Below are 17,881 nucleotides of genomic sequence, written 5' to 3' on the forward strand. Positions count from 1 at the left end.
CATGACATTCGCAGAGGTTATTACCTTCAGGATTATTGAGTGTTGAATCCAACCTCATAGTCTCCAGCAAATGCTCCAGAATTTTGTCAGCTGTTCCAGACATAACTGTGTACCTAGAGGTAAAGTGTCCTCAATTACACACCTATATATTAGTATGTATTTGACAATAAAAATTTGCAGTATTAAAGCTTCATTTATTTTTTAAAACAATATTCTATAAAAATACACAGTATTGATCATGATCATGACACACCTATTGATCATAGGCAGGATCATTCAGTTCACTTATATTTAAAATTGTATAGGTTAACAGGAAAATCAGATGGAAAACTTAGTTAGGGCTCACAAAAATAAGAATGAAAATGGTATTTGTAACACCTGTTTTTCTTGTATGGAATTATGGACAAGAGGAAGATTTTCAGCTGTACAAAAGTGGTCTTTGTTTGGCTTCTGTATTACTATTACTGTATATGCAGCCTTACAAAATAAATATAGAAGGTTTAAATGTACTTTTATATATAATTGGGCCCTCTGTTTAATGCCTGCAAAATGTTGTCACTTAAATTGTTATTATTACACAGTATTTATATAGCACCATCATATTACGCAGCGCTATACAAAGTCAATAGTTGTGTCACTAACTGTCCTGAAAGGAGCTCACAATCTAATGTTCTTACCATAGTCATATGTCATTAATGTAGTCTAAGGTCAATTTTTGAAGGGAAGCCAATTAACCTTACTGCATGTTTTTGGAATGTGGGAGGAAACCCACACAGGGAGAACTTGCAAACTCCATGCAGATATAGTCCTGTCCGGGATTTGAACCTGGGACCTAACACTGCAAAGGTAAGAATGCTACCTCTGAGCCACAATTATTTTAACTGTGCATATCATTAATTACATACTAATATAGTCACACAATCCCATATCAAAAAAAAACTTTTTAAAGGTAGATATTGTGGTATATGTTAAAACTACTGTAAAAGTGACAAGTTGTTCAATGGCGATTCTATATTTCATTACATTTTGATGCAAATGGCTCAGCATTCTCAGATTATAATTCTAGATATTCAGCTATCTTAATCCATCTCTTATCCATCCTAATATAAGTAGATTTTACAACATTAATTTTCTCTCACATTACATTTGATCTTCTTTCCATTTGTACTAATATCTACATGGGCCCTAGGATAAGCTGATTAGTTCTTTATGTTGGGGTGTTAACATTTCTTAGCTATTATTAACCCAAAACTGGTGGATAATGTGATATATGATCATCCTTCGCATCATTTTAACCCTTCTTACTATAACTTGAAATCAAGCAACTATACCTCTTGTATTTTACGTTAAATACACTATTGCTTTTTATACTTTAGCCAATATAATTGATGTGATCTACTTACTTGTGACTGCTGGGAACTGCTGTTTGCAAGTTGTTCCCAGATGACTGTGGATTTTTTTCCAGAACCAACACCACCTTTCCATGTTCCTTTAGACGGACAGTGTTAGCCTCAACGTCCTAAAAGATAGGTTGCAGGTTAATGTATAAACTTGTAGATTTTTCCATTCATATATATTTTTTTATCTTTTTAAAACAGAGTTTAATAGATAAGCGTTAGGGCAGGTTTACAGCTATATTGTGGGCATTGTTCAAGAGAATGCCAAGAGAAATATTTTATTATTAAAAATGTCCAACTGAAGAGAGGTTGCTTAACCTCCTTACCACACCCTCTTGTCTGCATAGTTTATGCATTTTCTGATTTTGCGCTTGGACATAATGTTAAGTAGTGGAACATCCAAAACACATCAATGAGCAATTTGGGCACAAAGATATATACATCGATATATAGAAGATAGATAGATAGATAGATAGATAGATAGATAGATAGATAGATAATAAAACATGTTTTTCATACAGAGTATATTTACTGACCCGAAGTATGCGATTGAAGTCATGCTTGTCCACTCTCAGAAAGTGACAATTGTCTTCTCGGGAAACAATGGTGGCTGACCTTGGAGCATCATTCACCAGAGCTAGCTGTCCAAAGTCATCTCCTTCATGAAGTGTAGCGACCAGACCCTAATCCAGAATCATCAATGTAAGACTAAGAAGAACACATGCTAGAACAAAGCCCATCTGAAGTGGAGCCAACCTGCTGGAGATCCAGGCTCTGCTCCCACAATACACGAGTCCCAGTATTTCAACACTTCCTCCACACAGTATTCCAATCAACATCACGCACGTTCCCTAAGCAATGTTTTTATCCCACTGCACTTACCTGCCACTAGCTTTTAACAGTTTTAATCACAAACCCAAAAACACAAATAAAAAAAATGAAAATGCCATAATCTTTAGCATGGCCGTACAAAAAGTGTACTAAGCCTTAGTTTTAGCACCAAGCTCCTAATATATGCTCTAATACTGTCCCATTGACACAAAAAGTGTACAAACCAAGACTTCAGTTGGGCCTTAAATTATACAGATTGTCAATGACATATTATTCAATAGGAAATCATCAATAGGAGTCATTCACAAACAATACTATAGCAGGTATTGTTCTAATATTATTAGAACTCTGGCTGCTGTGTATACTTATGTTCAATAGAAATGTTTTACTAAAGGAATAAAGACTGTTTCACAGAAAGTGTATTTTTAAAATGAAAAGAGAATTTTCACTCAACTTGGCAAAGCTTCATATGGCTTAACATAGCACTTGGCAAAAAGAACATTCATCATTCAAGTGAACCAGTAACTGCTTTAGTACAGCGGTTTAAAGGAGTAATGTATAAAAATATTGGAATGCAGAAATCAGACTTAAAATGTTTAGTGAAGTCTGATGTTTATATTTAACATATATTAAATTGTGAAGAAGGACTTACCTTGCCATGGGTAACCACATTCACTGATCCCTTCCAGATTATGTACCATGAAGTCCCTTTATCACCTTGGCTAAACACTGCAAAAAGAAAATTGAATAGCCAATTATAACAATTGTTACATTCCATATATGACACTAATAATTATTATTTTCATTTTAAAAGAAATTATCATTTTAAGAAATTATCATTTTTAAAGAAACAATGCAAGTGACCCAAAACAGATATCATATCTGTTTTGGGTCACTTGCACTGTTTCTTCAAAAATGACTGTTCTTTTAAATGGTTTGAGGGGTTTCCATATATGCTTTTTATTATTATTTACACCCAATTTTTATAAATGCATTTTTTATATGTTATACCCATACCAAAAATTTTATAGAGCATTATCAGTCCTCTAAAGTGAGAATATTGAAAAAGCTTTTTTTCTTTTACACTCTCTATCTATGAAGATCAGTTCCTGCTCTGGCACGTACATTTTTTTATTAGCAGGTAAAGCTTCTATTCAAAAAAAGTGAAAGTTAAAATATGTGAAAATGAGCTTCGACCTTCAAATGAAAGTGCCAAAAATGTATATGCTGTATTCAATAATTAGTGTACTATAATTGAATTTAGAAAGGGTAATTAATTATTATCCTTTATTACTGTTTTATTGATGTTCTGCATATAATAGAAATGTATACATAGCCCTTAACTAATGAAAAGATGAAACAAGCTCACAAGTTCTTTTGTTACAGATTTATATGCATATTTTAATTGATTCAACACTTACACACTGTTCCTGCTTTGGCATGAGATTCAAAAACTAACACAGATGCTAATTCTTTTTTTACCTGTAAAAGAACATAGATTGTATAATTAATAAAAAGGGCACACATAATAATTAAAAGTTTAGCACATAAATAATGTGCAGGTCCCCCTTTGTATTATGTAGCAGATTAAAGCCAAACTGAATTCTCACACACTGAATTTCTCTGTGTAATCCTCTACTATGGTATGTTATGATTTCTTGAGACTTTTCACGTGAAAATGTCCCATATACTTTTCTCCTTGCCACACACACGGTATTCTATGTTGGAATAGTTAAACAGAACAGACTGTTGGCAGTGTGGACAGAATCCATAGCCTTCTGAACAGTGTAGCACATTTACCATCCCAAGAAACCGGTGAAAAGACTATTAAACTGGAACACATTATTACACCATGTATCTGCCTGAATATTTGTGACTTCAGTTGGGCTTTAACTTTCCAAATTTATTTAAAACTAAAAATGATGGAACCCATAAATTATTACAACTCTCTTCATTTTTAATTCTTCACAAAAAAGGTATTATTTATGGTACACCAACAAAATGCCATTGGGGAAATCCCTTTACATTAAGGATAAATTAATAAGTCATTGTGTTCAGTGGTTTTGTAAGGAAAACCAAATATATAAAAATATAGCTTAGCAGTAAGACGTTTTATTGAAATATTTAAAAAGTTGCTGACCGAGTTGGAAAGGTGAGAGACTGCTTTAATATGTAGTAGCTCTTCGAAGATGACCTCAAGCTCCTCTTCTGTGCGCTGATATGGGCTGTGAACCATAAAAAATATGATCGGTGAAAATCAGTTTCTCTACAAATGTAGCTCCTTATTACTAAACTGTTCAGATAATATTCTCTGCTGTAAGCATTGTTTAAAGCTAGACAATTCTTCCTGAGTAACATTGGTTCAAATAATATCCTATTTTTTACATACATATCAGGCCATTGTGCTATTACTCAAAATCTTGTAGCAACCAAATCTGTTATACTAGTGCATTAATTTTTTTAAAGTTATTAACTATCACACACATATGCATTATTCTTTTGACCTGCTTTTGGCCTGCAGTTCAAATGCACATCGTTAGGACCTGGTGCAAGAAGAGAACACATAGCAGGTGCCATGAGATTTTTGATGACCTGTGTTTAAGGTGCATTACCAGTGCACCTCAAATACATTATAATGTACTTGACTCTTACCCCCACTCTGATATCATAACAAACTAGCTGCATTAAAACTAAATAAATGTAATGATTTTTTTTAAATGCATAACATAAAGTGTGCTAATGTGGAGAAAAACATAGTAGATAAATAAGACAATTATTGCACACACTGGGCCTGATTTAATATTGCTCTCCAAACCCGGAGAAGGTAGATTATTATGGAAGAACATCTGTGATTTAGCAAACCTGGAATGGATCTGTCCAGGACTGAAAACATTTGCCATCTAATAGTAAATGATGTTTTAAAATCTATTCCAGGATTGTTGGGTCACCCAGGTTCTTCCATGATAGTCTATCATCTTTAGAATTGGAAAGCTTTATCCAATCAGACCCAGTGAGAAAAGAAAAGGTTGTCTCAGAACACAAGGTCCCCCCTGCATGTCTAGTCCTGTCATTTAATACACATTCCTAAGGTAGCTATAGAAGTAAAACACTCACGGTTTACGGAGAATCATTGTAAGCAATGCTGCTGGCCCTAGCTGTGCCAGGAACACCAAAGACTCCTGAAGTTCATCATCTGTATCTCGGTCACCTAGTGCTGGCTCTAAGAACTGATCCACTTTGAAGAATCTGTAAAACTGGGAATCTTTGTCTTGGAAATTCTGTTCTTGCCTCACTGCAACAACATTAATCAATCTGTTATTAGAATATGTTCTGATTCACGCACACCAGTTCCCCCTTCCCATCCTGATGAGAGTTTGCATCCTTTAAAAATATATGTTCTACCACCTTTATTTTTGTTTCAATTGTTTTTATTGGTTTTCAAGAAAAATTTTTACAATACATAACAACATACATAACAAACACAGTATAACAATATACAGTCAGGATCAAAAAAATAAAAAATAATCTGAGATAGAACCAAGCTTCAAATGGGGTACCTGCATACCCATCAGAAATAAAGGCAATAACAAAAAGGTTCTTCCGACTCCTGGATAATAATAATTCAAGAGTCATGGCATTGTCCAGGTCCTTGACACCAACAATTGTTAAATAACATACAAAAATACATAACAAACAACATAATAGCCCTAGGATGGAGGGGGGAGGGGTGGACAGAACAGAAAAAAATGTGTTTGCATAGGAACTCTCAACCCAAGGCCCAGAAACTCTTTCTTTGACTATTGTCACTTCAGCCTATATATGATTGGACTTGGGGGGATTCTCTGAACCAGTCCCAAGCTGACCATGTCGTTTTGAATTGCTCCATACGGTCATTATCCTCCGCCACCAACATTTCCATATGGCGGATTTTCACGTTTATTTTTACAGAATAAAAAATCAACACTATTCAAGACGTTAGAATCCTATGTGTATACTCACCTATGGCAATTCTTAGACTGGATTTTTGTTTTTTTTGCATGGTAGACATTATCACTAATAAATGATTGGGGAAACTTATGCAAGAAAAAAAACTTTTATGATGCATCTGGTTTTATAGACACAGTAAATTTGAACATTAGGTGATTAATTGTTGAACATCATCATCGTCGTGGCAGTCATGGGTTCACAAGTCTGAGCATGCGTAGACAAATGTAAAGATCATTTAAATACTACTAATAATGATTCTTTGACCCTGCGATTACCATTTTTAATTATGTCATGTCTAAATTCAGCATAATATAAATGCATTTTCAAGTGACCCATCATGTTTGTCCTGGTATTCCCCTTAACAACAACTCTACACAAAGGCTGTGGTGAGCCCAATATTGATCCCTCTCTCAAATTACAGTTCTTCAGCTGCTGTGAAAATCTGTGTACAAATCTACTTATTACTTTTTCTACTGGTGAACCTAAAGTAATTGAAAAACAAAATAATAGTTATAGTCAATTATGAAAAGAGGGAGGATGCCACTGTATCCATTTATCTTCTGCCTTCAAAACCTGAGTTTTCACAGCTTCTATCCAGGGAATGCTAAACAGGTAAGGGCTAAGATCTTAAATTATCAGGAATGAAACTCGCCGTTTTAAATTTATTTTCAGATGTGTTTTCTTTTTTTTTATCTAAGAGTAAGAATAAATTGTCCCCAACCTGACAAGGTTGACTAAAGTTAGTCATGCCACAGTGCATCCAAAAAACACCATTCTACCACTATGCATCCCAGTTGTCCAGACTTTCTAGTCTGTATAATTACATTTAATGAAGAATCAATAATTTGAGTGATAAGCAATTTGCATGTTTGTATGAATATTTTAAAATCAGGTGAATTCAGGAATTTGGATGCCTTTTAGGGGAACTTTTGCTTTTTGGATCACATAAATGTTAATGTATTTTGTAATGTAAAACATTTTCCTTTACATGTTCTAAGAGAAGCACTAAAAAAGCCAGCTCAGCTATGAGCTGGTATTATGTGCTCCAGAGAGGCTGGCCTATATAGTTTCCATTGCTGTGGTTATACTTTATAGAAGAGCAAACTACCTGTACAAGGTATTTCTCAATACAATGGATGAAATCTGGAGAGAGGAGGAGAGGGATACTAGGTGCTGACAGCTTTGTAAGTGAAAAAGATTAGGTCTTCTGAAGCTGGGAAAAAAGGATCAACTACCTTACTTAAAGCAAAGCTCTATCTTTTTCTGTAAATATTTAAATATATATATATATATATATATATATATATATATATATATTTTTTTTTTTTTTTTAAACATTCTTTATTTAATATATTCAACAAAACAAATAAATAGCAGTTACTTACGCATTTAAAAAAATAAATATATTTAATTAATTTAATAAATAATTTAAATATTAAAAATTAAATTTCACTTTTTAAAAAATAAAAACAGACTTTAAATTATATCCTGTATTATTTATAATATTGAATTTTCCAAAATATTGTCCTCTTCTCTTTATACCCATTATATCAATAATCCCATTTCTTGTGGGTCCATGCTCCTGGAGGTGAATCATTATGGAAATACATTACAAATCTAGTTAGTAGGATGAGGCCTTAAAAATGTCTCCTTACTTGTGGTACTCATATCACTATGTCAGTATGTTAGTCTGTTCTCCCTAGAATAGAGGACTGATTACTGGTGCAGCAGGGGGAACATGACCTTGGAATGTCACATACCCGGGTAAAAGAGAAGTGGAAACCTGTATACATAGTATACCTACTTGGGTGAGTGGAATAGTCAAGTTAGGCTTTAGATGTATAGTAAATGCAAGGTATGCTAGGATATAATTAGAATTTATTTTCTTTGAAGCTGCAAAAGTCCCCTTAATGCTGGCAATAAGATTTGCTGTGTGTACTCTCCCTGCCTGCACAGGTGACAGTGCAAACATGACAGCTTTCATTGTAGTATGTTTCATCTGTGTATTTAGCTGCTTAAATTGCCTTTGATGCACAAAAATACTTAGAATGGAGAACAATTACTTCTTTCATGAACATACATTCTGGATAAATGCCAACAACCTGTACACAGAATATATTCGTTTTTTCTATGACACCCTCAAGACACACAACTATCCGGATTCTATTGGCTTTATGTATGGAAAACAATTGGCTGTAAAATGGTTAAACTCAAGACGGAAAGCTAAAAAAATTGTGTGCAGCCAGGAAGGATATTCTTATTAAATTTAAGGCAACTCTTCCCTATGCCAATGTTTACACAAAACACTGCCAAATATGACTATAATGTCTTATAAACAGCTTACTGGTGCACACAATGTGAACAAAACTCTGCTACGGTCTGTCCCAGAGTCCCCGTTTTTGCCCCTATTGGGCACCAACATCTTGCTTCTGTACAGAGAAGATGACAGTAGGCCGTCAATCACAGCTTACACATTAAACACTCCTCTATCTTTCCTGTGGACATTCTGTGTCACTGGTAATAAAAATCCTAGCAAAGGCTCTGTACTTGACTAATCCTGCTTGAATCCTGCTTCTTCACTCATTTACCTGTGTGTTGGTATCTGATATAATACAGATCATAGGTCAGGCTATTCAGAGCAAAGTATTAAAACAGCTTTCTATAACTTTTAGCATGATAACCTGCTAGCTGCAATTTGAAAAAGTAAAATATTTAGGATCTACCTGACCTAAAATAAGTAATCATTAGTTCAATATATCACTTTAAAGAGGAATCTAATACTATATCACTTTTAAAAATTAAAAAAAAAACTATTTCATGACGTATGCTTTACATATATTAGGAAAGTCTAAATCAAATTATAAGAATTCAATACCAGGAACTGTTTGGAATCTATTTGGAATTGTTACAGTACCTATCCATCTCCTTTTATGAGCAGGTCTCACGTTATAAAAGTGACTCATTGACCATAAGTACTGATTAAATGCTAAACATCTCGATCATTCATGTGCTCCCTGTGGAGAACTCTTGGAAGTAAAGTGGCCTAAGCTGCCCACACACAGCATACCAGGGGATTTCTAGGAACTGTTGTTTTTGGACAAACTGTCAAATATATTTTCATGTTATATAAGGAAGTGAGGAAGCACATTGTTTTCTTTGTTAATATGCGCACCATTGTGTTTTAAGTTCACTGACCCGCAGTTTGATATTTAGGTCAACCACACGGGGACCTTCAAAACAAAACACGAGGGACTGAAAATACACAGCAACACATGTTTAACATATACCTGATACTGTTGGTATTTCTAAAGGAATCCAGAAAAAGTAAACCCCAGCCCTGCATGAAAACCTGTATGCGGTTGGATGTTACATAGCTGATTTGGCCCTATTACCCTTCATTAGTCATAACTGCGGATATCATACCCAAGATCCCCTTAGTGAATTTTCCCTCTACCTATTCTTACTGTAAGAACTCTTTTCTACAATGATGGTAAAATCTTTCTTCCATATGCAACATATAGTCCATTGTTATTTTTCTAATCTTTGAAATAGTTAATTTGAAACAACTTTATGCAGACCTTATATATATTTAAATATGTGATCTGTAAGGACATTTCACTCTAGGTTAGCTGGTTAGGTTTTATTTTTCAAACTTTTAAAAGGTAATAGTTAAAACAACAAGTATATAAAGAATTCCAAAGTGCCAGTTAACCTAAACACAGATAGGTACAAATAATAAATACTAACAATATTTGTCAATAAATATGCAAAAGCATTTTTTTGATATTTTTCCACATGCAGCCAACATGGTGTCAGTAATAAATTATAATAACCGCAGCCTTGGTTCTTCTAAGACATGGTATAGGACTGAATGTAATGTATTACTGAAAGTGACTACCGTGAGTCCAAGGGGGCATTAGGGGTGCATCTTGAGCCCTCAAGGCCACGTGGAATCTGAGCTGCCACCCTTATGGCAATGTCATCCTAATAATTATGATTCTTGAAAAACTTTCTAGCAACAGGAACACATCCAGGGCACAGAGAAACATTTACCTGCCTTCACTTCCTGGCTGCCTGGATGAGATTAAATTCACTCTCCCACATATGGTAATGCTGAAAAATTCCCCATCTACAGGTGATTGCTGGGAGATTGCTAAAGAGAATTTTTAAGGCCTCCCACTAACTAGGTTTTTAATGGGTATTATATGCACCAATTGCACAGTACCAAGGGGCTCATAAAAAAATGTATATATATATATATATATATATATATATATAAATACCCTTGTGCAAAATAGCCACAAAACATTTGCTACCACTACATAGAAAACTGTAACACTATCATCTGACTCCAATCTCTGACTACAATCTTATGTCCCTACAATGCTTTTATGTTGAAGATAATCTGCCAATGTATGGTTGGTTTGCAGAAGGAAACTGGTGCACATACACAAATGGAACAAGAATATTACATTTTTTAGCTATTATTTTCGAAAATTGAAACCAAGGTCGCCAAAATGCACTGTAGAAGTGCTTAACACCATGTTACACAAAGCATACATAGCATAGCATCAGTGGTATGATAATCCTTTCAACAAATGTACTTAGCATTTTGCTACTTACCATGCACAAGAGCCCCTTCATCCAGCAGAACCTGCCAGATGCCCACAGCCTGGGTACGTGATTGAAGACCGGAACTGATGGTAATGAGCCAGTCTACCAGCTCCTTTCCTGAGCAGCACTGCCTGGTAGATATAAAATTAACAAATACACATCGCATCAATAGGAGAAAGAATTGGAGTGTGTAATGGCAGCAAAAAGAGTGGCGGTTGCTATAAGGTAAAGAAATGCTTGTGCTAGGTTCAGATGGGAGGTGAGAATAGCGGTTTCAGTGAAGCCACTTGTCAGCCACTCCGTGTTTAAATATTTCACAAAAGATAGTAGTTAGCCATTTACTACTACCGTCATTAACTCCCCTTTAGACTGTGTGGGTGAGACACTTTGTAACATCTGGACCATAAGCATTGTTACCAGGCATGAGGAAGATGTAACAGAATGTCTAACCTCATCACCCATCACCCATCTGAACTTAGCCCTAGAGCAGACAAAATAACCATGACACGGTATAATAAAACACACATCTGCAAAAGAGTGTCCAAAATGTGTTTAAACATAACAAAAACATACACTGTAATAACAATACATACTATATACAATTTTCATAAAAAATAAGTGTATTAAAAGTCAGATCCTATATATATCCTTTTCTCTACAGATTTCCTTTTAGATATGAACATTTTTTATAGCCACTAGATGGCTGTAACAGGAAAGCATTGTACTGTGTGAGTTATAAATGAACACAGCAAATTTGGAATTTCTGAACTCACAGCATGCATTTTCATTTAGCCAATAGGTGGAATTCATTGTGCTTATGAGTCTGAATATGTAGGTAATTATTTTTTGTATGTGGCTAAAATATTTATTACATTCTATAATCCCATATGTTGCAATAAGGTTTGCTTTATTTCATTATCAATAAACTGCAAATGACTCAAAAAGCTACAACAGTCTGGACTACAATTCCTAGACCAGTGTTTCTCATATATTCTTCAAAAATGTGTTATTTTGGCCTACAATTACAACAATTCCCTAGTTAAGCCTTAGATGAAAGCTGCCATTCTCCCACTTCCAGATGGAATACTAGCTTCAGGGCAGAGAAGTTGAAGTCACTGTGAATGACGTCACTGTTCTAGAGCTAATATTTAGAAGGATAATGATGTTTATCTTACTTCTTATAAGTGCCTGCTTCACATTAAAGGATCCCCAACTGTCTATAACTTGATGACTTAATAAGTAAACACAAGCATGGATACGAATAGAGGAGGAGGAGTGACAGACAACCTACCGTCCTTTTATATGACAGAAGGAGCCTTTGGCATGGCTAAAGATATACATGTCCTATTCCAGAAGGCAACAAATCATAGCTACCAACTGTTCCTAATTTCAAAGGGAGATTTTTCCAAAGAAATGTCCTTGCATTTAAATTCTGATAAATATGTTCATATTCTCAAATGTTCAGAATAATGGTAATTCAAGGAAGCATGTTTAAATGCAAAACCAATATTTTAATGTATAGGGAGAGCATTATCAATTATAAGACAGTAAATGCCATTTGATTCCTGTACAGCTGGCTGGGTGCAGCAGGAGCAATGAGAACTATTAATTATAGGTTTTATTTCCAGCTTGTTTTGTCTGCAAATAATAAATGAGCTTAGGTGAGTTTAAAGCACATTTCTTTAACGTTCACACCAAAAATAAAGGGGCCAGAATTATACCTGTGATTACGAAAGTGATGCTTTCTGTCACGCATCAGAGTTGGTGACATGCTCAGCAGGTAAATTTGCAAAATCTTTGCTGCTCTCCAAATTTTATGTGACACCACCTGGAGGGAAAAGAGATTTACATTTTATAGACAAGTCTAAACAATCTTACAAGACTTGTGTAATTTCATGATAAAGTTGAATAAACTATATTTAGAAAGTCATATGCAAAGTATTAAAGCATTTATAAGAGCAAGTAGTTTCCCCTAAAGTGCAGCAGTGTGAAACATGATCTAACCAGTTCTAAGATGTGCAGCTGTTTTGAGTGAAAATATCTGTAAAATAAATATGATTTAAATGAAAGCTGTAAATTTCTGTAATATTTTCGGAACTGGTAATTGTGCCTGCTATCATTAAGGTGGAATTCACATTGTTGTGGTGCATTACTGTGCATTGCCAAAAGGCAATATGCTTAAAGCCCCTTCACACATCAAAAAAGGCACATCCAGTACTTACTTAGTGATCAATGGGATGATAAAATCCCTGCTACTATTGAGGGTATATCCTCAATATTGTCCAATGCAATGCAGTACAGGATACAATAGAGTGTGTTGAATAGTTTGTTGGGGTGCCTTTAAGAAAGAACAGCACCACATCACAGCAATGCCCAAAAGTTGGTTGTCTGCAGGCCACAGTAAGAACTTGACCTAAATCCTTTGTGTGCTCAATGTAGCTTTTTGCCTCATTAGGGAAAACTCTTTATTTGAATGCCTACACAGCAGAGCACATTGGAAATAAATGCAGCCCATGCTGGATTTTTTGAAGCACATTGCACAGTCATTCACAAAAGAATGTTGCAATATGTTGCAAAGCATGGTGCTGAAGTATGTTGGTAAGGAGCACTTGGGGTGCCAGTAACAATGAATAGCAACCCAGTGCAACAAAGCCCTGGGTCTGGAAGGCACACACTTCATGTACTATCGACCTAATCTATGATATTATGATCTCATCATTATATTTAATTGAAATATCAATTGTTACTTTGTAACTAATCTACTAATTCAAAAAAAAACTCACCCAACAAATTGATACTTTGCCCAAATATCAATTAAAAATGCTAAAAAAAGCATTTTTGGATCAATTTGTAACATTTTATCTAATTATTCATCTAATACGTTTAAAATATTGCATAGTGTATACTGTGCTACCTTAACCCCTTTACTTTCCCTTGCATTAGGATTTTAAGCGGTACCTATAGTAAGCATACAACATAAGGGAGACAGCCGCACACAGCAAAACATAAATAATTATCTAAAAAGCTAGTTGCCTGGCCATTTGCTTGATGGTTTTGCTTTAATACATTGAGTCACTGGTATGGAGATATGAAAGCCACAACAAATAAAACATAATAAATTGTAACAGTCAGGCAACTGGCAATTTTACAGGTCAAGAAGGTCAACAATGGCTGAATTTCCACCAGGAAACAGTTTGTATTGTACGGTCATTTATAGAACCATAGGGATACAGTCAGTGACAAAAATGTGCATGGACAGTTTACTGTATATGTGTGTACAGCTACGTACGACACGTGGCTATCAGATAAAAATAAGCACCATATGTGTGCTGCTGCTGTTACAGGGTGTGTAAGAAGTACTATGTTTGAAAAGAGGTGTGGTATCTGGGGAATAACAAGCCAGAACAATCCAAGTCTGCTGTTCCAAGCAAGGAAACAACTCTAATCAGACAGAAGCCATTATACGTTTTTCCACTTACATAACCTTGACATTCTTTCTGAAATATAGATCTTTGGAACAACTGATCAAGTCAAATAATAAACAATATTCCAATAGTTCTGCTTATCTAAAAACCAAAACTAACCAAGTTCCCAAAAAAGCTTTAAGGACATCAGGAAAAGTGAATTTGTGCTTCAAGTGCCTCCTCCTCCCTTTCCTGCAACTTGTGAGCTTCTCGTGGCCTTAAAAGAAATGTTGTGAATAATGGGGGGACTGGGAGGAACTTCAAAGATGAGTATCTCCTGCCGAAAGAGGGACGCTTGGCAACTATGCTGAAGCTGAATATCTTTCTTCAATCCTTCTGTAACAACCACAGGTTTCTTGCTACTATTCCAAATCCTTGAACCATAAAATATTATATGCTATCATATTATTAGATTATTATTATTATTTTTTATTTATTAACAATAATAGGAATAATAATAAACAGGATTTATATAGCGTCAACATATTATGCAGTGTTGTATAGGGATCCACCTAACCTTAACTTTTCTAAAATGTCTTAACTTGCATAAGGAAGCTTCCCAGATATTTTTCAATCCGCCTTTGTATGCCTGCCAAGCCTACCTATGCTGTACAACAGTGAAGATTGTTTCTCAGACTTCCCATGAAACCATTCCCCCTTGCTCTTTTGTTAGATCTGCTGGTTATTTAGGCATCTATTTACTCTTTCAGTCAACAGGTGAAACCAACCATTGAGCTACTACTAACTGCATGCCAGCACACCAAAGCCACTTTTTTTTTTCAGTTTTCTCAATGTGGTTGGTCCCAACTACATCATAAATAGCCCATCTTATAGGTCATTATAAAAGCACCAGGAGTAAACAACAACAGAAACTGCCTCTTGCCCACTCAGCGTAAAGTGAGAATATCTTCTGATAGCGCCAATCTAGTGACCTATACTCACCTATCCACCCTCATTCACCACACCTTTGCTGGTTATGGCCATCCTGAGTAAGGTCCATTGCTGAATTGTGTAACAGCTTACCTACCCAGGTAATAAGGGCTATGACTGCCTCCCTGTTTGACACTGTCCAGGCATGACAATTGGCCATTTAGGGCATCAAATAATGATTCAGGATTCCCAACAAAGCCAAAATGGAGCATGGATAGGTAAGTATATCTTCCTATGGGGGTGGAAACTGTCACTGTGCCCTAAACAAGTAGGTGTTTATTTTATGTACCATGTGCTGTAGCACATCCTTTATTCTTTTAATATTTATCACACTTACACTTGAAATACAAGTTCAAACCTGATTGGTGACTGTTAAAAGCGTCTTTGTACTAGTCGAAAAAAGTTCAGAAGTGTTTCTTTTAGGGGGAAGGGGTTTCTGGTGCATTGGCAGCCTATTCAAATAAATGCAGGGTCTAATTTATTATAAAAACAAAATGCAATGGGATTAGCCCCAATCTCCCTTAGGTAAATGCTCATTTTCAATCTAGGGGGACATAAACAAGGTTTTTACTTATTCCCTCACTTCTACAGGCTCCACCTGTGGCTGATCCTATGCAATCTTTTCAATAAGCCACCCATGGTTATGGTAACAGCAACTGATGTGTTCAACAACAGTGCAAGACCAACAGCCTAGCAATGTAAGGGGAAGAAGCCCAGCCATAGCTTGTATCAATCACATGGAGGAGTGAGATGGTAAATTGAAGTAAGTGCTGCTTGTGTTACCTCGAAACCATGATAAGCAAATTATTTGTTTTTAACTTTAGTTCCACTTTAAATGTCAGATCAGTCTCCAGGGTTTTGGAGATTCTAATTACAATGTCAGAGATGACTAAGAAATTCTTCCTCCTGCTTGCAGCAAACTGATGAAATCATCTTTTTAATAGGTACAGTCTTCTTATAAATTACACTGATATTTTACCATGTCGGAATTTATCCATACAAACTTGTACATTTACTGAAATGTCCTTTTTTTGTTTGTTTATTTAATTTGGCCTTTATGTGTATTTGTATTTGCTTGAATGGTTTGAACTTTTAGATACAGATAAAGCAGGGAGATACTACCATATCAATGTCTCTTTCTCAAAAAGCTGAACAATTCCTTAGGAAAAATAACCTTTTCGTAAAAGGAACATGCTGTTACCTGCTTCACTGTTTGGCTGTATTCCTCTGGAGATTCGGTGTCAGTAAGTGGAGTCTGAAATAAAGAAAGAAAATCTTCATTATATAACAGACAAGTAAAATGAGATATCACAAGAATCAAATGCTGTACTTTAAGCTCCTTAGAGAGATTTCCATGGAGCCAACACTGAAAAGGATCCTGTTATTAGAACTTATATCTCATAAACAAGCTTGTATCACATATCAGTACATATGTACTGGCACTAATAAATGACAACACATGACATAGATATAAGAAACACAACACTTTATATAGCATGGACATTGGATGGGTTGTTAAAGATGATGTATAGACAAAATATAAAAAAACAATCTTGGCACATTGGTATGATCAGGTATCAACACGTTTTGGGCTTATATCAATGCGTACCAGTTTGAGACGCATACAGTCCTTGGGCTACAGGTTGAACACCAGTGTGCTATAGGATTAGATAACGAGCAATCTGTTCATTCTAACCTTGCCACTGTTAAAAATGTCTTTCTACAAGAAGGAAAGATTTGCTTTGACTACAGATATAATGACAAGTTAAAGAGCCACTCACCCACCAAACTGAAGTACTGTTATAAATATTGAACTTTGGGACACATTACCTAATAGGAAAGTACTAGGAAATTCAGTTTTCCACTGTCCATTTAAATAAAATAATTGTAGGTGCTAGTACTGTGTTTAGATATAATAGCTGTCTTCTTTTTGTGATGTCTGTTTTGTTCTTTATGATTAGTTTATGGCAATTGGATATATACAGAGCTCGTAGAACACGTAATTCCACCTAGGTATCAGTAAATAATAGTACACATAACGAGCATGGAAACCAGGCTTTGATTGAAGTTAGGCATTAACATTGAACACTCTTCACAGAAGGCATCTTCATCAGGTGCAATGACAAGCACAATTTTCCATCAAGAAGCAATATAAACATTGCACAGACGCTGGTACAGACATTGCTTTCTCCCCCTGACTTATTTTACAAGGTCACTGTTGTACTTTCCCTTTCACCAGCTGTCACCTGAAGATTGACTTATACTTTGGTAAAGCTGTTTGCAGAACAAACATGCTGACTGTAATGTGGTGGCTTAACCGAGACATAATAGGAATCTTTCTACCAGGTTATGCGGTATTCCCATAATAAATATACTTCCACCTTTTGTTGAACATGGAATAAATAAGATTGTATTTATGTGCTTATCTTGTAGGGATCTCCCAACATAAATATATAGCTTGTATCTATGTACAGATCAGCAGTAATTGTCTACAAACCTATCTGTATACATATAAACATTAGATGTTTACAGCAGATAAAGAGCAACTGCCTTACTTTGTCACTGGCGATTTATGCATTTAAGCACATTTTGACCCACAAATTAACATTAATATAACTGAGATGTCCTGTCTACAATGGAGTCACTTCTTTTCTAGGC

General features: G+C 35.3%; 1 protein-coding gene across 2 annotated transcripts in view; it reads right to left on the reverse strand.

Moving 5' to 3' along the window:
- The window catches only part of RAPGEF3 (Rap guanine nucleotide exchange factor 3), an 85,687-nt gene that overhangs the window by 15,137 nt on the left and 52,669 nt on the right, over positions 1–17,881 (reverse strand). For both annotated transcript variants that reach the window (XM_072406528.1, XM_072406518.1), the window contains exons 2-11: positions 16,425–16,478; positions 12,551–12,657; positions 10,839–10,960; positions 5,343–5,520; positions 4,369–4,453; positions 3,650–3,710; positions 2,881–2,957; positions 1,934–2,080; positions 1,404–1,519; positions 25–113 (exon numbers count right to left, since the gene is read on the reverse strand). In XM_072406528.1, the coding sequence (XP_072262629.1) occupies positions 25–113; positions 1,404–1,519; positions 1,934–2,080; positions 2,881–2,957; positions 3,650–3,710; positions 4,369–4,453; positions 5,343–5,520; positions 10,839–10,960; positions 12,551–12,600 (925 nt within the window). In that variant the 5' untranslated portion in view covers positions 12,601–12,657; positions 16,425–16,478. The remainder of the gene's footprint in view (positions 1–24; positions 114–1,403; positions 1,520–1,933; positions 2,081–2,880; positions 2,958–3,649; positions 3,711–4,368; positions 4,454–5,342; positions 5,521–10,838; positions 10,961–12,550; positions 12,658–16,424; positions 16,479–17,881) is intronic.

Source organism: Pyxicephalus adspersus, chromosome 1, assembly GCF_032062135.1.
Source record: "Pyxicephalus adspersus chromosome 1, UCB_Pads_2.0, whole genome shotgun sequence".
Taxonomy (NCBI): domain Eukaryota; kingdom Metazoa; phylum Chordata; class Amphibia; order Anura; family Pyxicephalidae; genus Pyxicephalus; species Pyxicephalus adspersus.